At 38.3% G+C, this 23,003-nt stretch overlaps 1 protein-coding gene and 1 pseudogene across 1 annotated transcript; both read left to right on the top strand.

The window, feature by feature from the left end:
- Positions 1-5,234: 5,234 nt before the first annotated feature.
- Positions 5,235-6,122, top strand: LOC147482345 (uncharacterized). The gene has a single exon (XM_086579292.1). It carries the CDS (start codon positions 5,235-5,237, stop codon positions 6,120-6,122), a length of 888 nt encoding a protein of 295 aa, XP_086435418.1.
- A 507-nt stretch (positions 6,123-6,629) lies between these two features.
- Positions 6,630-8,327, top strand: LOC147482346 (thioredoxin-like protein YLS8; annotated as a pseudogene).
- Positions 8,328-23,003: the final 14,676 nt, after the last annotated feature.

Raw genomic sequence — 23,003 nt, forward strand, 5'->3', positions numbered from 1 at the left:
AAACAACAAGTTTGGCCCACGAAGTCCATTAATTAGCTTTGGGGCGCTTAACCAAGACGCCTTTATCGGCTAAGGTGAAGGGAAATACCCTCCCGGTTTAATGCATTCCGCACCAACGGTAGGATGATGGAATGTTGTAAGGACTTGTTCAATCCTACGCATGTGTTGGTAAGGTTTTTCATGGTCTAGACCATGGAAAACGGGTAACAGATTAAATATGTTTGGGGGAATTCGAAAATCCCCCGTTGGGTCTGCTAGAACGATGCAAGATTTAGGGCTATCGCTCAAAGCTTTATAAAAGTCAGAGAGAGGAGTCTCTCTTTCTTCAGCCATAATATCAGGTGTAGTGTGTGAAATTCTAGATAGGCGTGTTGTATTTATTTCTACGAAAAACAAGCCTGATTATACTAGAATTAAAACTCCTCTGACAGAAGATGCGAGGAGTGGAAGAAGGAGTACCTGAATGCCTCCTTGCTACGCGTTTGAATAGCGTCTTGTTTACGCGTGTTCAGTGTATATAAGAGATTAGAACACTGAAAAACTTGACAACTCGAAGTTCGAATCAAACCTGTGGAAATCCGGAAATTTCAGCTAAAGCGCTATAAAGTCGAGCTCCGAAAGTTAGCGGGTCGTGTTCCCCTTTGGTGGGCCGCTGTTAGAAGAAAATTCCAGTAACTTAGCTGGTCGCTCCTCGTATGCGCGCCAATTAGAAAAAATTCCAATAACTTAGCGCAGTCGCTCTCCTTGCTTGGCCCGCGGTTATTTTTTCGAATTTTTTTTCGACGCTGAAATGAATAACCACAGTATGAATCAAACAAGGGTGGGTGGGTTTAATGGGACTTAAAAATGACTACTTCTACAAAGAAAACAATGCTAAAGTGCAACTAAGATGGCAGCGGCGCCATTTGATAAGTATAAAAATGAGTAGTCTACCTACGAAATGAACGATGAATTCACAGCGTAAGTAAACTAAACTATTCTTTTACGTGTCTTTTTATCAAAGCTTCTACTCTCAATGCGAATTGCACTAAGTGGAGTAGGAAGTTCGTTCCACTCCTAGTTCCCTAGCATGGATTGTTTTCTAAGTCTAACTAGTCGCTCTTAAGTCAATGAGAGCTTTACGAAGGGTGTTATACTACGATGAAACTAAAATGAGTCTACGTTGAATTTAACTACGAATACTATGGAAATACGATTGTTGAATCTAGATAAAGAAATAGAGGGGCATTGAATCCACCTCGAATCCAACTTAATAACCTAGCATAGATTGTCGTATCTCGATTCTTACGCCTTCGGGCAAGAATTTCGAGTCTAATCCCTAGTGTTCATGGCATTTCTACCAAGTTCTAACTAGCATGTGAGGTCGCCCACCCATTCTCATGGCTTAATCACGACCTTCTAGAGTGGAATAGAATCTACAAACAATTCTACACTAACAACTAAGTTTTCATCAAGGCTTCATCAACCCCTCTAATGGAGGTTTTAGCCTTGATTCATCAAACTAACATTTCCCATTGAATCTAAACTAAACATAATATAAAGATTCTAACTTTTATGAAATTTACCTAATCTAAATTAAACAATAACAAAATCTGATTGATAACTAAGCATTGAATAACAAGTAAATAATGAAATTAGATCTCAAATTGTAATTGACAAATCGAAATGGAATCAAGAACAACTATTTTATTATCTAATTCAAGGAGAACAATCATTTAAGAACTTAATCTAAAACAAGAATTGAAATGGAACTAAAACTTAATTAATTAATAAAACTAGATCTAAAATTCTATATATTAATTTAGGTCTAACTAGCTACCATTAACAAAGAGTTAAGCTTTGGTTTTTATACTTTCAGATCTAAAATTCGTGCATGGGCTTGGAGCCATGTTTTGGGCCAGAGAATCAGGCCCAAAACCCAATTCTTTCAGTCCAAAAAGGCCTCTTCAGCTGCAGTTAGCTTCCACAGACTTTTCGTCCACTTTTGCTCCTCTGATTGGGTCAAGGCTTGGACCATTGGAAAGCTCTTTCCGAGCCGGTCGTTTTGACATAAGGTAGGCCCCATTCCGAGGTCTGAGTCCAAAGATATGGCATTCGAAGTTCTCATTTTTGCTCCTTTATCTCGCTAAAGTGGCACATTTCTCACATAATGGACTTTGAAGCCCTAAATGCATAAAAACACATAATCAGTATTAACTCTTACTTATTATTCACATAATTGGTCTAACAGTATGATTATTAAGGGGTTAAAACTACAGTTTTGGGCTCTTATCATATCCTAAACCACAAAGTGAAGAGGCTATCTCAATTTGATTCCTTAATTAGTATCCAAATACTTATGCACCATAATCGTTGGTTATTAACATATTTTGGTTTATTTTCAATAAAAATATATTCTGTTTCGAAAATTTGTGTGAGACATTTTGTAAAGCATTTTCAGCACACAAAATATTTAATAGATCCCGGGCGTATGTCCGGGTCCAAAATCTAGTAGTTACTAAATTAAAACTACATATAATTTACAAACCAAATAAAAACCCTAGAGAGGTAGAACATTGTCTCTTTCACAACTTCAAGAAATAAATATTGTCATTCTAGTACATGTCTCAATTTATCCCATATTCCTATTTACTGAATTAATGCATTAGCATGAAGATTTTTTTTGCTGAATGAACATGTTAAAAGGTCTAAGTTGTTTTCTTAATTAATATATTTCAAAATAATTGCTAAATGAATGTATTAACTAGATAAAAAAAATGATTATTCTAAAAGAGAATCCGATTATATAATTCAAATTTCCGATTTACTTCCATATTTTGCGGATTTTGAAATTTCCAAAAACTTTCCGCTTTTTCCAAACTTTCTAAACTTGGAAAAAAAAATTGCCATCCGAAAAATAATTGGATCAGATTTGGAAAGGATATTGTCATCCAAAAAAAATTGAAAAATTTTCCGAAAGTCCTTTATCCGATACGATCTTATCCGAAGCACCCCTAACTTGCACCATCTGGCTCATGCTTGGCCTATCATTGGGCGTGTGTTGAGTACACCATAACGCAACTATAGTTAATGTTCATGCGTTTCTTTTGTCCTTGTCCTCAATATCACAATCTTTCAAAAAAAAATTCTAGTTGTTCTTTTGCGAACTCTGCCCAAACTTGTCTAGGAAACCAATTTTCATCATCTAGATTTGTTAGGATTTAAGAAGTTAGAATAAGCCTATGCTTATGCACTTAAACATCGTCAAGCTTATGTCTGTTGAATTTGTTTAGTTGTTGATTGAGTCTAGGTAGTTGCTATTGTTATGGTCATGCATTGAGGAGTGACTTGTTCCTGACTTAGTGGTGTTAGTTTTACTTCACTAGCTTGTATTTAGAGTTGCTGCTTTCTCATTTAATAATCAGAGTGTTTACACCATCGCTGTTATTTTTGTTAAGCTCTTATATCTCACAGGTTATTGATGGTATTAGAGCCATTTTTTCTTCCTATTAGAGCCGAAACTCTTCTTTGTTAGATTGGTACAATATGAGTGTCAATAGAGGGGGAAACATTATGATAACAACCAACAGCAAAGTATTGATTATGAAGAAGTCTTTTTGCACTAGTTGCTAGGCAAGACATGATAAGGATGATCATTGCATTGGCTGTACAATGGTCATGGACCATTTTTCAGTTGGATGTCAAGTCAGCGTTCTTGCATGGGGATCTACAAGAAATTGTCTATGTCGAGTAACCTCCTGGTTATGTGCTACAAGGGAGTCAGAAGAAGGTGTACCTACTCCGAAAAACCTTATATGGACTATAGCAAGCACCGAGGGCTTGGTACAATCGTATAGAGGCTTACTTCATTAAAGCAGGTTTCCAAAAGTGTCCATATGAGCCAACACCTTTTATCAAATCTAGAGCAGCTGGGAGTTTTCTTCTTGTGTGTCTGAATGCTGACGACTTAATCTACACTGGGAATAACCCTTCTATGTTTGAAGATTCTAAACAGTCAATGATGGCAGAGTTTGAGATGTCAGATCTTGGGAAAATGTATTTTTTCCTTGGCATTGAAGTGCTACAATCCAATGCAGGTAACTTCATATCTCAGCGGAAGTATGTGCATGAGATTCTACAGAGATTCCAGATGAGTGATTGCAATTTTGTCACCGCACCAACTGAAGTTAGAGTAAAGTTACAGAAGGATCCTAAAGGGAAGAAGGTTGATAACACGCCAGATAAACAGATTGATTGTGGGCGCCCTCATGTACTTGACAACAACTAGGCCCGACATAATGCATGTTGTTAGTCTCATAAGTAGATACATGGAAATCCCAAGGTAAATCCACCTCCTCGCTGCTAAGCAAATCCTTCACTATTTAAAAGGTACTACTGACTTAGGATTGTTGTACAAGAAGGATGCAGAGTCTGAATTGGTTGGCTTCACAAACTGTGATTATGCCAATGATCCTGATGATAGGAAAAGCACGCTGGGTTCTATTTTTTTGCTGGGTTCAGGCGTCATGCATCTCATGGTCTTCCAAGAAGCAAGACATTGTCACCCTATATACTACAGAAGCTGAATATGTCGTTGTTACCTCTTGTGCTTGTCAAGCTATTTGGTTCAGGAACATCCTCACTGAACTACATTATCCTCTTGATGGTCCCATGACAATTTCTGTGACAATAGCTCCACAATTAAGCTGTCAAAGAATCCGATTTTACATGGGCGCATTAAACATATTGAAGTGAGATTCCATTTCTTGAGACATCATGTCCAAGCACAAACAATTGGTCTAAAGTACTGCAGGAGTGAAAATCAAGTTGCAGACATTTTGACTAAGCCCTTCAAACTTTCTCTGTTTATAAAGTTGCGTTGATTACTTGGTGTTTTCTCAATGGCGAATCCAGTTTGAGGGAGGGAAGCTGTAGCTCACTTGTTGCCTTTCTAAACTGAAAGTTTTGCAACACACTTCAGTTTAAAGGAGGGAATGTTAGGATTTAAGAAGTTAGAATAAGCCTATGCTTATGCACTTAAACATGAGCCAAGCTTATGTCCGTTGAGTTGTCTGTTGAGTTTGTTTAGCTGTTGACTGAGTCTAGATAGTTTCAATTGTTATGATCATGCATTGAAGAGTGGCTTAGTAGTTCCTAATTTAGTGGCGTTAGTTTTAATTCATTAGCTTGTATTTAGAGCATTGACAAATGCACAAAGAGCCGAGTTAAATGAGCAAAGGCTAAAGGATTCGAAAATGAAAAATTACCTCTTCCATGCAAATGATCGATCGATTTTGGAGACGATTCTCATGAAAGATACCTCTAAGCAAATCTGGGATTCGATGAAGAAGACGTATCAAGGCACAACTAAGGTTAAACGTGCACAACTCCAAGCATTTAGAGTAGAATTTGAGACTCTTCGCATGCAAACGGGAGAGTCAGTTTCAGATTATTTCTCAAGAACAATGACAATTGCAAACAAGATGGAGGATATTACGATAATTGAGAAAATTCTGCAATCAATGACTTTAAAATTTGACTATGTTGTCTGCTCAATTGAGGAATTAAATGACCTTGATGAGATTTTAGTTGACGAGCTAATGCGCTCAATGTTGGTTCACAAGCAACAAATAAATAAGCATCACCATGTTACTGTGGAGCAAGCTTTGCAAGTTTCGACTTATGCTCAGCCTGCAAAACACATAGGACAAGGTCGTGGCCAAGGATGGGGTCGAGCCACATACTACCGAGGTAGAGGAAGAGGCAGAAACATAAGAAAAGGTAGACTACGCAGCTATCATAATGGAGGCAGTCATGAAAACCAGCCCTTTGACATATCAAAGGTACAATGTTTGAAATACAACAAGTATGACCATTACCAATTTGATTGTCGAACACAATCATATATAGAAAAGGGTGAACAATCTAATTTTGTAGAGAGGGAAGATGAGGTTTCAGTTCTAATGGTGTGCCATAAGGAGGAAGCTACTCATCAAAACATGTGGTACTTGGATATTGGTTCTAGCAATCATATGTGTGGGGATAAATTAGTATTTTCTGCCTTAGACAAATACTTCCGTACTTGTGTCAAATTTGGAGACAACTCCACAATTTTTGTCATGGGAAAAGGCAATATGATGTAACAATTTGTGATAGAAATGACACTCTTCAAACTCTTTCTAGTGTCTTTTATGTGCCAGACTTGAAGACAAATTTGTTGAGTGTAGGCCAACTTTAGGAGAAGGGAGATCAATATGAAATCAGTATCAAGGACGGGATGTGTCGAATTCAGGATTCAAAGAAAGGCTTGCTTGGATTCCTCCCCCTTCTCAAAATTTTAACCAACAACATCCCAAAGCTGTAAATATCACTTTTGCATGTTGCTGGCAGTTGCATCCACATTTTTGGGGCAACATAGTTTCTAGTCCCTCTAAATGCAATCAAAGAGATATGACTCAAATCTTTTTTAGTAACGTTAGCTAATCCAAAATATGCAATATTTTTTAGTTACAGCATGTTGACGATTGTAACTAGGCATGCGTATATTGGGCTTGTGGGCCAACTGGGCCTTTGACGTATTGCCTATATAAACAAAGTTGCCCTTGTTCTCTGGCAATTTTAGGAGAGAGAAAAAGAAGAAGAAGAAGAAGATGTCGTACCTGCTGCCACACTTCTACTCAGGATGGGCGGTGGGTCAAGCCATACTAGCTGAGGAGGAACGTCTCGTTGTCATATGTTTCGGCCACGATTGGGATGAAACTTGTATGTAGGTACATCATTTTCTCTCTCATACTACTTTTCATAATTCACTAAATTTCCTCTTTCCTTAAAACTAGCTTTGATCTCAAAACTATTATAAAATATGAAACTTTTATCATAATGGGACATAATGGTTTTATTGTTTGTTTGATTTAAGTTAGTTAGACAGTCTTGTGAATTTGAAATAGTTTTTCGATCTTTAGGTATATATAACTCTTGCTTTCGAGCTTAGTTAGTTGACTTTAGTTTCTAATTGATGTATACTTTAACAGAATGTTTTGTCAACTAGGAGTCAAGTGTTAGGAGAATAATACAAATGATTACTACTAGACAGCGGGTTTTCCTGGAGACCACATTATCTCAATTTGTTATGAGAACCACAAAATGCCATGAGAGATCTATTTATATGTTTTTCTGTTTATGTTGAGAGGTCAATAAGTACTGGAGAGTTGAGGACAATGGACTGATATTTGTTGCATTGAAGAATAATACAAATAATTACTATTTCCATATACCGATTGAAAGAAAAAAAGAATATGTATGTAACATATATAAGTAACAACACATCAGTATTTGAGCATTTTAAACAGTGGGTGCCTTAGTACCTATATATCCTGTGAGTTCTTTGCATGACAAAGCCTTTCTGTTTCGTTTATATATCAGATAATGTTATGATGGTATTTAGTTCTTTATCTGCTTAAGTTGCTGTCCTAGAACATATATAAATGAAGTAGTGAATGCACCTGCATTAGTAATTGTGTAATAGCACATACACGATGGCTTCACATTTGTTGGTGTGATTGGTACATCTTCTCTATATACATGTTTATCACAATATGTGTTAAATAGATTGTGTATATTACCTAAGCACATTTGTTTCCAATTGAAGGTGTTATTGAAAGCTTTGGCTGTTTTTTGAAGATTTGCAAAATTATACAAGGATCTTTAGAATCTTAGTTGCAGAATTCATCTCAGATTTTCAGTATTTTGGATGTCTTTTCCTTCATTTGTGGCCAAACGCAATGTTTACTGCGTTTGAGTCTGTTTTTCACATAAATGGTAAATTAATAGTAGTTGTTGGGCATAATCTTGGCTAAAATTTTTCTAAAGACATTTAGGATGTTGTGTTATAAAATTTTCTGAATGTAGTTATATTCTGGATGTGTGTTTTTCCACGTGCCTTGAGTGCTAATTTGAAACATGAAAGTTGAACTCTTTTGCTTGAATATATGAAATTGAACCTATTGCTTGTTAAACTGAATTGAGGTCTATTATTTTAGATGGACGAGGTGTTGGCTTTTGTTGCGGAGACAATAAAGAACTTTGTTGGTATCTACCTTATTGACATCACCGAGGTTCTTGACTTTAACACCATGTATGAGCTGTATGACCCTTCCACTATCATGTTATTTTTCTATAACAAGCACATTATGATTGATCTTGGCACTGGAAACAACAACAAGATCAACTGGGCTCTCAAAGATAAATAGGAGTTCATTGACATTGTCGAGCCTATTTATCGTGGAGCCAGGAAAGGTCGTGGATTGGTGATTGCTCCAAAAGACTACCCCACCAAGTATCGTTATTAGGCCTTTCATCCTATTGGTTATGATCTGCTTCTCGAATGTCCCCATCATCAACTCGACACCGCTGTCTTAGTCCGGTCATTTTTTAATGGTTTGTCTGACCATTAAAAGGAGACATTAGATATCATGAACGATGGATGTTTCATGGACAAAGGTGCCATTGAAGCATACACTTTTTTTACGAGAAACAGGCTTCACGAAACACCCATTGGGGTAATATTGATTCTTCCAGATTTTCTAAAGACACTCCTACCAAGGTTACGTCTATATTCGAGGTCAAACCCGATCCGGAATTAAAAACTCTGATCGAGTCCCTAACCAAAAAGGTTGATGCTCTTTCGGTTCAAGTGAATGATAAAAAATCTAAACAAGTCATGGCCGCCAATGCTTCCCCATGTCTTCTTTGCTTCAGTCTTGAGCACTCTGATTCATATTGCCCTTTGGCATACAAGTGCCCTCCCTAACCATCTGAAGAGGCTTGTGGTTTCAACATCCCTAATACACCTTGGTGACAACATCCGAATTTCACTTGGCGTACCCCTGCCCAACAGCCAACTCCTCCGGGTTTCAACAACCCTCCTGTACGGCCATCCACGAACTACAATTCCTACCATCAAGGGAATCCTCAATAGTTCCCACAAGGGCAAAGTCAGTTTTCCAACACCGCCAATATAGGGTACCAAACCAACCGCAACCTTGTTCCCGCTCCTCCAGGTTATGGCTACCAAAATCAACCAGTAAACAATAACTGTGAACTTGTTCCTGCTGCCCCACTGGTATAATCCACCGCCGATAAAATGGCTGAAACTTTACTGACTTACATGAATCAACAGTCTCAAATCCTAGCATCTATCCAACAATCTCTTCAGCTGTTAGCACAGGATAAAAGTCAAAATGGCATGTTTCCAGGCCAAGCAGTTGCCGACCCTAAGCCCACAAACACTGCTTTTGAACTCACCAATGCACCAGGATCTAGTAATCCCAACCAGGGTGTAAATGCCATCACCACCCTTCGTTCTAGCCGATCCGTCGACAATCACATACGTATGCCAGACATTCAACTGATGGAAGCCGTGGCTGACATCCTTCCAACTCCTACCTCGCAACCTATAGCGGACGAAGTTGTTCCTTTCAAATCGGCAACAACATCCCTGGGGAAACACGCCACTGATCCATATGCTTGATTCCGCCCAAAAGCTCCATTCTTTGGCCATTTGGTAAAGAACAACCTGACGAACATTTCGATGAGATCTGATAAACCTTAAAAAATTTGGCTATAAACCTACCTTTTCTCGATGCACTTAAACATTTGCCTAAGCATGCCAAGTTTTTGAAGGACATGTGCACCACCAAACGACAAATGAATGTTCCTCAACAAGCATTCCTCACTGAGCAGTTTCCCTCAATTACTGCTACCAATGGTGTGATTAAATACAAAGACCCAGGTCGACCAACTGTGTCATGCACGTTGGGCGACAAGTATACCGCTACTGCTCTTTTAGACCTAGGCGCGAGTGTTAACTTACTTTCCTACTACTTATTCAAACAGTTAGGTCTTCATGAATTAAAACCTACCAGCATGACCCTGCAACTCACGAATCGCTCCATCAAGCACCCAAAGGGCATAGTAGAAAACGTCCTAGTCAAGGTCCATGATTTTTACTACCCAGTTGATTTTGTCATTCTAGATACCGAAGATGTCTGTGACTCCATTCCTATCATTTTAGGATGGCCATTTCTTGTAACTGCTAACTCTCTCATCAATTGTTGGGATGGTTCAATGACAATGTCTTTCGAACTAACATTTTTGTAGAAGTCAATGTGTTCAACTGTAGCGCCCCGATTTTTCAGACAATTGAATATTCATATAAAAGAGCTAGATCTGAATATTCACCCATCTAATAAACCAAGACGTGAGCAAGTTTAACTCACACGAGTCCAACCTAGAACTAAAATATAAAACCCCCTCTGAACATCGTGTTCTAAAAAAAATTCGACAGAGTTTCTTTTGTATTTCTAACATTTCATAAATCTACAACCTGTCCTAACCTAAAAAACAGATAATATACTTCCATTTAATATAGTACAATCTCAGTCATAAACTCAACTACTAAAAGATATTGATTCGTGGCACCGACTACTTAACCATCTCGACAAATGCTAGTTAAATCAAGTAGTTGCAGCGCCCTGAAACCAATCTCTTACCCAATTATCGTCATAACTTCTAATTAATGAATTTATAACTAAAGACAATTAACATTATAACTAAATTATTACAAAACCACTTTAAGAGAATAAATTTAGAAACAAGAAAAAGCTAAAAGAACCGCCTTAGCCAATCAGAGTGCGCTTCACGTTAAATTGTTCTTAATTTGCCCGTACGCCTTTTCTTGTCTTATGGGAGCACCTGTGAAGATACTCCAATGCTCAACGTTGGATACGTAGTCAATATATAATAATCAACTTGAAATAAAATTGAAAACAAAAGACGAGGTTAACACATACCTTTAGTTGCTTAATACCACTTACCGTTTCCTTATTAAATCCTCCTAAGTGCATCGATTAACATAATCTCAAGAAAACGTTAGCATTCAATATAATTCATACTCACAAGATTTCTATCATGCTTAACACGTAGGCAAATGAATTGTACTAGAATTAACCAGTAATAAAATAACTTGAACAACCAATTTTCTTACTACAAGGGGTGGAGGTTTTCCTATGGAAGCGGCTGAGCCGGGTGGCTGCCTACATACCCATTTAGGGATCAAGCCAATCGTAGTTACCCTATTAGGGTAAGGATATATGGGATGGATTAAGCCATTTCCGATGAGGAAGGCGGTATAGGTTCCTCACTCTTGTTCTAACCATGTAACGTCCCCTCACTGATTCTCAACCTTGAATCGGTATTCTACCTAGTATGTCACTTCACTTCTACTCATTTGAGGTTTTTCCCGAATTCTCGAGTAAACGCACCATATATATATTATTCAACCTAGACAAAAGAAGTATTTAGCGCAAGAGAACCTATGATAATCGCATGTCATTAATATACTTACCTCAATAGTATTCTAACAACCAATTAATTACGCGGGAAATAAAATAATAAGTTAATAAAATAGGCACGGATATATTAAAGCTTGTTGCAGCTTGTGGCAGCCTGACAATGGCCTGTAGACAGACTCCCTGTGGCCTGGCAACGGCCTATTGCGGCCTTTCGGAGCACAACTCTCAATTCAGATATCGAAATCAGTTCTTGCTTGGTTCTAGCAGGTGGTCTAGCTATCCAATTATTAATTTAAGATACAAGGAATTGAAATCTAGAGGTGTAAACACTATGACCGCAGGCCACCACATGTACTCCTCACATATATTCATGAAAAAGAAATTGTATATATATATATGCATCTAAAGCTATCCTTCTTGAGTAGAGAGACTAACTCCCCTCCCTTGAATACAACCAATCCCTCTTAATTATTAATCACTTCCAAATCATTAAATCAAATGGAATATTCAACTTTGAGTGCTTGCATTCTTGAGGAGCTAGCCGAACCTCACTTCCCCAATTAATGCCTATTAGCCTATCTAATCTATATTAAACTGAAGATTGGTGTCAGATTTACCTTTAAGCTTGTAATAAAAAAAATCGAACATGAAGGACACCTCCTCCTGTACGCATCCATAAAACTTGCATCTTGATTAGCCAAAAGCCCATTAAATACCACTTGCCTTATTTTCAAAAGAGCTAGTGTTGAGGAATGATTGGTAATATCCTTAATTAGCTTTCTTCCAAAATTCCCTGCAGCTCGAAGTGCCCCCTAACAGAGAGAAGAGTGCGATCCTTTTCGTTTTTCTCCCCTTAGTTCGTGAAGGTTTTCCCCCAAATTTAGAGAGAGAGACAGAGATCCAATGGGAGAGATAAAAACCACCGAGAGTTTCCCCTCTTTTTGCCCGATTGTCCACTAAAACCCGCCCATATACTAGGAGCATGCCCAATATAAAACAAGACTTAAGAAGTGGCCCAATAATATATAACGGCCCAACAGAATAACAAACCCAAAACAATAACCAGGCCCAATATAAAATTTAACCCAATGACAAACCCCATATCAATTAATCAAGCCCGCCAAATGATAAATGTTCAACCTCGCCATATACGTAATTACCTATAGTGGCACTAAACTAACACGTAAAATGACCGGTTTACCCACATGTAAAATTCTGGGTCATTACATCAACTTAATGAAACAACTTCCCGATCCTGACATTGAGGGTGAGATTAGCATGGTTGATAGTCTGGCACAGGAATATTTCACAAACTTTTTTTTCGCAGACGAGGTACACCAATTTCTTTCATTTGATACTCCTGAGTTTGACGATGACTAGTACGTTAAGGAAGTCCACGCATTATTAGAGTAAAAACCACTATTTGACCCTACTGCATGCTGTATTACCAAACGATTCAGACGAACCTGACTCGCTCTTTTCCATTGAAGAGAAGGACCCTCACGAATCCTTGATCCCCAATCCTCTAACTCCATATTTAAAACCTCTACCCTTTGATTTGAAATATGTGCATCTCCATCCCGATGGTAGTCACCCTATAATAATTTCTTCACACTTGACTAACGACAAAAAAGCACGTTTGATTCATGTCATTCGTGAACACCGCTCCGCTATCGGCTGGTCCTTAGATGATATCAAGGGAATACACCCTAGTGTATGCACGCATCGCATATATCTAGATGACGGCACAAAGACATCGCGGGAACCACAACGTCACCTTAACCCCGCCATGAAGGAGGTGGTGAGGGAGAAAGTTTTACGTTTACTTGTTATCTTTGATAGTGTTTGGGTTAGTCCTGTCCACGTTGTTCCCAAGAAGTCCTGCATTACAATTGTGGGAAATGAAAATGATGAATGCATCTCCACTCGCATTCCAGTGAAATGGAAAATTTGTATTGACTATCATAAACTTAATGTCGTAACACGTAAAGATCACTTCCCTCTTCCATTCGTTGACCAGATGCTAGATAGTTTAGCCGGTCATGCTTACTGCTATTTTCTTGATGGCTATTCTGGCTACTTCCAAATTGTTATCGACCCAGCTGATCAAGAAAAAACAACTTTCACATTTCCTTTTGGAACCTTTGCATACAAACGAATGCCTTTTGGTCTTTGCAATGCCCCTAGTACTTTCCAATGCTGCATGCTTCACATTTTCAGTGATATGGTGGAACGTTATATGGAAGTCTTCATGGACGACTTTTCCATTTATGGCAACTCCTTTGACGAGTGCCTATCCAACCTTTCTAAAGTGTTAACGCGTTGTGAAGAGAAAAATCTGGTACTTAATTGGGAGAAGTGTCACTTCATAGTTACCAAAGGAATTGTTCTAGGTCATATTGTTTTGAAAGACGGGATAGAGGTTGATAAAGCTAAAATTGTTAAAATTCTTCTCTACCTATCCCCCGAACAGTTCACGATATCCGTGCTTTTTTAGGCCACGCCGGGTTTTACAAGTGATTTGTTTAGGATTTTTCTATAGTTGCTCGAGCCTTAACCAATCTCCTACTTAAGGATGTGGTCTTCGACTTTAATTTCAATTGCAAACAAGCTTTTGAAACTCTAAAAATTGCCTTGACTACTGCTCCTATCATTCAACCCCCTGATTGGTCTCAACTATTCAAATTGATGTGTGACGCTAGTGACTTTGATATTGGCATCGTACTAGGCCAACGACATGATGACAAACCCGTTGTCATTTACTATGCTAGTAAAACTCTTAATGACGCTCAACGTAATTACACGACAACTGAGAAAGAGTTCTTAGCTGTTGTCTATGCTTTGGATAAGTTTCGCCCTTACTTGGTCAGATCTTCAACCATCGTATATATTGACCATACCGCACTTCGGTACCTACTCATAAAAAAGGATGCGAAACAGAGATTATTCCATTGGATCCTTCTCTTGCAAGAATTCACCCTAGAAATCAAAGACAAGAAAAGAACTAAAAATGTGGTGGCCGACCATTTATCAAGGCTGGTTGGTGACATTGATAGTGATTCTGACACCATTTATGATTTCTTCCCAGACGAGCATTTGTACTCCATGTTCTTCTCTCCATGGTACGCGGATATCGTTAATTACTTAGTTACTAAGGAAGTTCCTTCCTCTTGGTCACGTTCCGATCATAAAAAGTTCTTATCCACTGTAAAATATTATTTCTGAGATGATCCCTACCTCTTTAAGTATTGTTCCGACCAACTCATTCATCGCTGCATTCCCGACTAGGAACACACCGACGTGTTATCTTTTTGCCATGAACAATCTTGCGGTGGTCATTTCAATGGAAAGAAAATTGCAGCCAAGGTTTTACAATGTGGTTTTTACTGGCTTACCCTTTTTCATGACGCACACGAACATTGCAAAGCTTGCATTCGTTGTCAGCACCTGGGTCGCATTACCCAATGTAATATGATACCTTTAAATCCCATTTTAATCATGGAATTTTTTTATGTTTGAGGCATTGATTTTATGGGACCCTTCCCTATTTCTCAAGGTTTTCTCTACATTATAGTCGATGTGGACTATGTGTCCAAATGAATTGAGGCACTCGCATGTCGCTCAAATAACCATAAGACTGTCGTAAAATTTGTAAAAAGAAAATATTTTCTCTTATTTTGGTGTCTCCAAAGCTATCATCAATGATGGGGGTACACATTTTTGTAATACAATTTTTGGGTCCCTAAAGAAATATCGAGTTACTCACAAAGTTACTACTCCGTATCACCCACAGACGAGTAGCCAAGTGGAAGTCTCTAACAGAGAGATAAAGTCCATTATAGAGAAAACTGTCAATCCCTTATGGAAGGACTGGTCTTTCCGCTTATCAGATGCCTTATGGGCATACCGAACGACCATTAAAACACCTATAGGGATGTCTCCTTACCTTATCGTTTTTGGAAAACCTCGTCATCTGCCGGTTGAACTTGAGCATCGTGCTCTATGGGCCATAAAAAGCCTCAATTATAATATTAACGCGGCAGGCGAAAAGCAAAAACTGTAATTAAATGAGCTTGAGGAGATTCGGAGTGATGCATATGATCTCTAGAAATCCTATAAAGCTAATATGAAAAGAGTGCACGACAAACACATTTTGCATAAAGATTTTAAAATTGGCCAAAAAGTTTTACTTTACAAATCCAAATTACACATTTTTCTTAGTAAATTGAAAACACGATGGTTTGGTCCTTTTATTGTGTCGGTTGTGACCTATTATGGGGCAATCTCTTTATTTAATCCACAAGATAATAGCGAATTTCAAATAAATGGCCAATGCTTCAAACATTACCACGAGTTACCCTCCCCAACTGTTGATCAGACTATTCTTCAGGATCTAGTCTACATATATTAGATGTTTCATTTGGCGTACTCAATCTTGTTTTTCCATAGAGGGTATAATACGTCATTTTGGTAGCCGGGCCATCTTCTATTTTATGATCTCAAAATTAATTTGAAGTGTGTGGTTGCAAGCACCAGAGCCGTAGTCCACATCCACTCTATTTCAGAACTAAGTATAAATGTCTTCTAATAATTGAGCAAACACACCTTTTGGTTAACAATGGGTACCAAAAGTTTCCTCTCCTTCCTTTTCTTTCCTTTTCTACTCTCTTCCTTGCGAACTTCAGCTAATCATTTGGTGTAAGTCTCACTCCTCCCGAATAGGTAATGATCGTAGTACTTTTGCTCGTAAACGTCGTGCACGTAGGATGGGGTAGTGTATGAGTTGTCAGACACCATTCTGTCCAGGTCTTTAATTACTATCTGATGTTTGCCGGTATAAGGTATATTTTTGCCTAACACCAGCTGAGCAGGATAAACTTCATCACCATGTCGTTGTTCCCACGGGTTGGGAATTGTCTTGAGGATCTAACGTTAAAAGACTCATATTTCGTCTTGATGATCTAACGTTAAAAGACTCATATTTTATCTTGAGGATCTGACGTTAAAAGACTCATATTTTATCTTGAGGATCTGACATTAAAAGACTCACCATGTATATATTCATGCCTTTTCCATTTCCTTTTAGCACTAACGCAGTGCCAACGAGATTCGTGTTCAACATCGGATGTTGCCTACTTAGGAGGCGGGCAATGGATTTCACCATACCAACCTATAGCTGTTTACTACTCGATTTCACTATGGGGCAGTTTGAAGCTATACCATATGTAATTAGAGAAATATTATTAGATCGGTGCAACCCTTGCACGGTCAAGGATGGTACCGTCCTACACCCTAAGCCCCGACGCAGAAAGGTTAAGCCACAGTCTAGCTGGATTAGGTTCTCTCCAGCGTTGACATGACAGTTGCCTGGGCATCAACATGGAGAGTCTTCTGGCCATCAAGTGTTGTTCACATTAATCTCTTTTGTATAGAAATAAAACCATATAAAAAAAAACCAACACCAAACAAACAAACCATTGTTTATAAATAAAACATCCCTCTTTCTTTTCAAAAATTCCTTTGGCATTTGAGCATGCCACATCAAATTAGATGGCATTTTTCATGCCGATCATTTCGGTAGCTCATTTATCCAATTTGGATTCCGAATGAGTCATGTGTGCGCATTTACATTTTTCAGGTTTGATTTAGGCTTGGGAAAAATTGGGCCCAACCAAATCTTGTGATTCCTAGCCCATATATAACCCAAGACATAACCCAAGACACCTCACCACATGTCAACATTCCCTTATTTCTTCTCCCACAAAAACCGGATCTCACTCCCCTCCATTCAAGTCTTGCATGAGATAGCCCCTAATTCAAATCCAGTCTCACACGAGACCATACCACAATCCTGTTTCAATTTTTGTTCTGCCATCAACTTCAACTTCTTCCTCTCATCTCAAAATAATACCCATCCTCTTCCTCAGATCCACAAATGGGCGAAAATAGGCAAATTTTAGTAGAATGGAATTTTGGATCACTCTTTGGAAATAAGATGTTTCCCCATTTTTTTGATACTAAAATTCAATCTCGTGGTTGGGAGTATCTGTTGTATGCAAATGGTGGTCTTTATTCGACGAATTTGGTGTTGAAGTTCTACAACAATGGCGGTTTTAATGGCGACCATTTTTGGGTCACCATCGACAACGTGCCCCGCCAAGTCACACTCGCCTTGATTTTTGGGATCACTGGCATACCTTTGGTCGACCATCTAATGACTCAGCAACAGTCCCCGTGTATCCATGAACTTACGACCTCATGCTCGACACGCTAATCGAGGGTGATTATAATCTAGATGGGAAATGCATTTATCAACGTTCTCTACATTGGAACCAACTTGCCATGACTCAATGGCTGGGTCAGAATGGCATTGGCACCTCTAAGCCATCTGACATTAACAAGACATTTCTCCACCTACTCTGGGTCCTCCAGGAGCGAAAGGGAAACTTCTGCATTGTGACCTTTCTATTCAACATCATTACTCATGCCACACTCAGGTTAGCTCCTCATGTCGTTCTTGTCACGCAAGTTATGATAAATTTGGGTTTCCTATCTACTACACCTTTAGTTCCTATCCTACAATATGAGAATATGCATGTTTTCAAGAAGTGCATACAATTCCCATGGGAACCCACAGCACGCATGACAGCGGAACACGATAAGGTGACTCCATCTCCCCCCATCCCCTCCACCTTTCTTTGATGAGACTGCTATGAGCCAGATAAGCCATCCTATATATGCCCTACGCACTATGAACAGTGGCATGTGAGACATGTATACTCGCCAAGTATCGATGGAACATTGCATGGGCGAATTTAGGGAGGATATGAGCACTTGCGCCACGATTTACTGACCGACACCATGGGCGAATTTCAGTAAGAAATGTGCACTTCCATGAATGTATTTCAGGATCAGTTGACTACTCGCCAGAACCAGTTCCAGCGAATGCTCATGGCAAACCAACACCAGTTTCAAGCCCGGGTGATGCATACTCTAGGCGATATCCAGGAACAGTTAGTCTCCATGGGAGCTCGTCCTGTACTCCGTCGCAGGACTCCTGGTTCTTTTTCAGCAGCCCCTGAGGATTCTCAGTAGACATTTTATTTTCCTGGCCTTGTATTTTATTTATGTCGGATATTTTATTTACGTGTTTCCATTTTAATTTTCTACCTACGTATGTCTTATATTTCATACATTTTCCACAATATTATGCTTTGTCAAGTATTATATTAGATCTTATATATCTCCAATATCTATTATATATATATATATATATATATATATATAGACAAATTTTACCATCAACTAACGATCTACAATGCTCATAAAACCGCCACCACAACGGTCAGAAAATGGCTCCATTTCCTTTCTATAAATGGAAAGTTCACCACATCCTTCATTTTCACTCCTTTCATCTTCTCCCCTATACACTTTTTCTTTAATTCCAATTACATTTTTTTAATTCTTACCAATCTTCAGCTTCATGGATGCACTAGAAAAGTTCGAGCAGCAGCAAATTGAATATGTTACTCAAGTCTTCATACTCATTAGTTTTATTATCGTAATGTTGTTGATGTGGCATATAGTCATATCTAATATCTAGATCTGTTTTTTTTTTCCGTTGTCATTATGGTGTGTTTTCACATCCCTGTACATTGTTACAACTTAATGTAAGATCATATCTACGTATTCATATTACTTGTTTTTCTACTTATGCTACGTCTAGAGATCTCGCTAAAAAATAAAAAATAAAAAAAAATAGTAGAGTGCGCCACTCCTTGTAGTTGCATGCCCTATTCTTTTTTGTGACTTGTTTAATTGATTTATGAATATACAAGTTGGTCAAACTAACCTGTGAAACCTTCTCTCGTATATTCTATCTCTTCCTACGTCTGACTCACAGTCTCAGGGATCTGCTTTTAAACGATCTTTTGGGCAAGCACCTTGATAGAATTATTTTGGAAGATACACGTGGTCTAACTACCCTGTGACACCTCGATCCGTATTTTCTAAACTTTTAGATTGGTGTCTATTTATAGCTAGGCTAGACACCTCTACAATCCAGTCTTCCCCTTTTTACTGAATTATCTTCACCACTCCATTCCTTCCATCTTCAATGGCTCTCACTCGAATTTTCGTGCCCGAGCAAAACTTTATGGAAAATTTTCAGAGCGGTCTATTTCAACCATATTTTGACACTGAAATTTTACGTTGAGGATGGTTCCCTCTATTACATCATAAGGAGGCACTTTATTCTAGAGAATTGGCTCTGCATTTCTATACACACGGTTATTTTCAAAACGGACAATTCTTTGTCTGTGCAAACGGATGCGAGTGCGAATTGACTCTAGAAATTATCTCCGAAGTTCTTTAAATTCCCATAACGAACCCTGGGGTACACCTTCAGGATTCACCATTCGACAATATAAGGCATCTAATGTTTGCAACTATCCTTTACGGCGAATAAAACCAGAAAAACCGCATTGTTTATTAGCGATCCTTGCAAAAGAACCAATTATCTGTGATCCAATGTCTAGCCCATAATGTGCTCGGCACATCTAAAAATTCCGAAATAACAAAACCCCTCATCCAGTTAGAACAATGATTTTTGCAGAATTCAATTTCTCTGGAACGCGATCGCACGTGCCAAAAAAAAGTCAGGTCCTTTGCCAACCATTGTGACACTTATCTTGGTGCGTTGGGGTTTTCCTATTACTGCTCCTACTATCTACCTCATAATAGCTAGCATTCTCACCATTCAGTCTGTCTGTATGAACGGTTTTTGGAGTCCTGACGTTACAAAGAACCATGTTGGTGTAGAAACCGGTGAAACTTTTTCCTCTGTCAACATATTCGCTGACAATGCAGTACACAACATATTTAATCCTATGGAAGGCCTTCGTTTAATTCACCAAGGACTAATGACATTATACACAGTTAGAACATCATCATCATTAGTCTTCTTGAATTTCACGACCTTCAGACAATGCACAATGAGGAACAAGCACAATTCTTGAACAACTACAACCAGTTCTTGGCAAATCACAATCTCATAATGGAGAACCAATCCGAGATTTATTAGACACAGAGCGCCCTGTTGCAATGGGTTATTGCACGAATTGAATTCATCGAGAATCTTATAAATGGATTTTTCCCACCTAAGGATCCTCGCCGTTACCCAGGCCATGGCCCAAATTAAATTTTGCAAATTTCCGTTTGAATTTCCGTTCTTTGTAGTTTTCTATTTTAGTTTTTTCCTTAGTAACCATAATTAAGTGTAGTCTTATTTTCCTGTTGTAATCAATGTCATTTGTTTTTACTATTCCATTTTCATCATATTCTAGAAATTGGTTTATCTTTGTCTACAGGTGGTGTCTTTCATCACACGTCTTCTGCATCTCCAATAATGGAACCGCCAAAGATCATCCCTGAACATTCCTTCCAGGCTTTGATGGATTCTCCTTCGTATGGACTTCATTTAAGAGACCTTATCACCCAAGCCGGTTGGTCCTCCCTCATTCTGCAACTTGAGTAGACATACTCTCCATGTTTAACAGCTTATTTTTATGATCATATGGAGGATACAATAGCATTTAATGGTGCACGTGGTTTCTTTTTGAACGGATTCGCAATCCATATGGGTAACACCAGACATATCTTTTACGAGCCAACAGTTGCTATGACTTTAGACCTTCCCTATCACGACCCCTACCCCACCATTCAATACATCATACAGAACTCCTTTAATCACTACTTTTGAGAAGATTTCACCGGCCTCTACGGCGATGGCCTCAAACGTGTCATTGAACGTCAAGAACCTGGTCGATGGCCGAACAAAACAATTCCCCTAGCAAGTATGACAATGAATGGTTGGACTGCCATGTTGTTTATCCTTCTGAACATCATGGGGGATTGACATTTTTCTACTACCACCGAATCAACTTGCAAGACTTTCCATGCTCTTGCTCAACAACACACTTTCTTTGACATCACAAACCTCTTAATTGAAAACCTGAAAAGGGCTCGTGATTTTGGACACCATTATATCACCTTGCTCGTTATCGCATGCCAGATAATGAGGGCATTCTTCCCACAGTTTTCGGCCAATTTTCATGACTGGGTACAAGTAGATTCTATGTGTTCGGCGAACAGGATAATTCATTCTTTAAGATTTTGGGTCTAGCGTCGGCACTCTTCAAGGTACCTGAAGTAAGTTCGTTGCTTCCCCAAAGACAAAGACATGATAGCTCATTTGGACACTTCTAAAAAAAAGAAAGTGGAGCGAAGTTTCGCAGACCATGATAAACTGGTGTGATGCCAAAGAATGGCACTTCGATAGAGATGAAGCTAGAAAGAACATACCCCTAATTCTTAATTAGGGCAGTGTAAGTTGATGTACATATTTGTTGTTTTAGTTTTTGATGTGCCCTTGCCCTTTTGTTTTTGTATAGCATATGTTGTGTTAGCATAATTTTCTGTTGAAGATATCAGCTCTATTTTTGCTCACGCCTCTCAGGTATATTCTTTCTTTCTCTTGACACTTTGAGGACACAACGTTCAACTGTTTGGGGGTGGTTAGAACTTTTCGCAAAAATTAAGCAATTATAGGTTGTATATAACTTTATTTTCTATTTACATAAGTGTATTTAGGACAAAGTCTCGTTTCCTTTTCTGTGATGAAAAATATCTAGAAATCTCACTCTAGCATTAGAATTAGAATTTGTTCTTAGAAACTTAAGTTAATACGCATGCAATAGTTTTTACATCTTTTCATGAGCATTCATACACTGACAGTCATTGAATGCACATAGCAGTAAGTTTATGGGACCCACGATTAGACAACTTAATTTCCATATCCTATGAGAATATAACCAAAAAGCCTCAACATATATGATATATGAGTAATGACATAGAGGAGTAGTTTTTCCGAATAGAAAGATTCACGCGTCTACTTACTTGATCATTACCCGAATCCTAGGCAAGAATTTAGGCCTTCTTTGGATCGATATAGCAAAAATTCATACCTGTAAAAAATTTACCGCTAGTCGCCCCACTGAACCTTTCATTAACCCTTTCTATTTCACCAAAAATTCCTTACCCATCTATTAACCATAAATAAATAATCCCACCTAGATGATGAGTATGAGAAATAGGATGAAGTGTGGGAAAATGAAGAGAAAAACTTGTCACAAATCAAAATCAGTTACTTGCTTCAGAAAGAAAAGAAAAAGAAAAATAGAAATATGTTTCCAAAAATCAAAAGAAAAATCAAAGTTAGAACTTTCCCCAAAATCAAATCAAAAGGGAATACAAAATCTTAAAAAAACTAAGTATGGAAACTCATGTTAGAAGTAGGAAAGAAAATAAGGATTTCTCTAGTGTAAATATCTCGAAGACCTTATTTTATCATACTTATATTATCATTTTTGAATTTTCCATTCCATTTTCTTCTACACTACCACCTAAGCCCCATAACACCTAATAAAGACCTCTAGTTCAATTAAGAGTAGGATGGTGTGATAATTAGTAGTATATGTGATTCTCGACCTCAGCTCCTTTGATTGTCATTGAGTATGTGAGGAAACATGTGCTCACTGCACACTGGAGTTAGCAAAACTTGAGGGGAAAAATATGAGAGAATTTGTGTTTCGACACATAACTGTGAGAACCTAC

This window comes from Coptis chinensis, chromosome 8, assembly GCF_015680905.1.
Source record: "Coptis chinensis isolate HL-2020 chromosome 8, ASM1568090v1, whole genome shotgun sequence".
Taxonomy (NCBI): Eukaryota; Viridiplantae; Streptophyta; class Magnoliopsida; order Ranunculales; family Ranunculaceae; genus Coptis; species Coptis chinensis.

Coding starts and splice junctions, on each gene's coding strand:
- LOC147482345 (XM_086579292.1), top strand. CDS start 5,235: ATGAAAAATTACCTCTTCCATGCAAATGATCGATCGATTTTGGAGACG.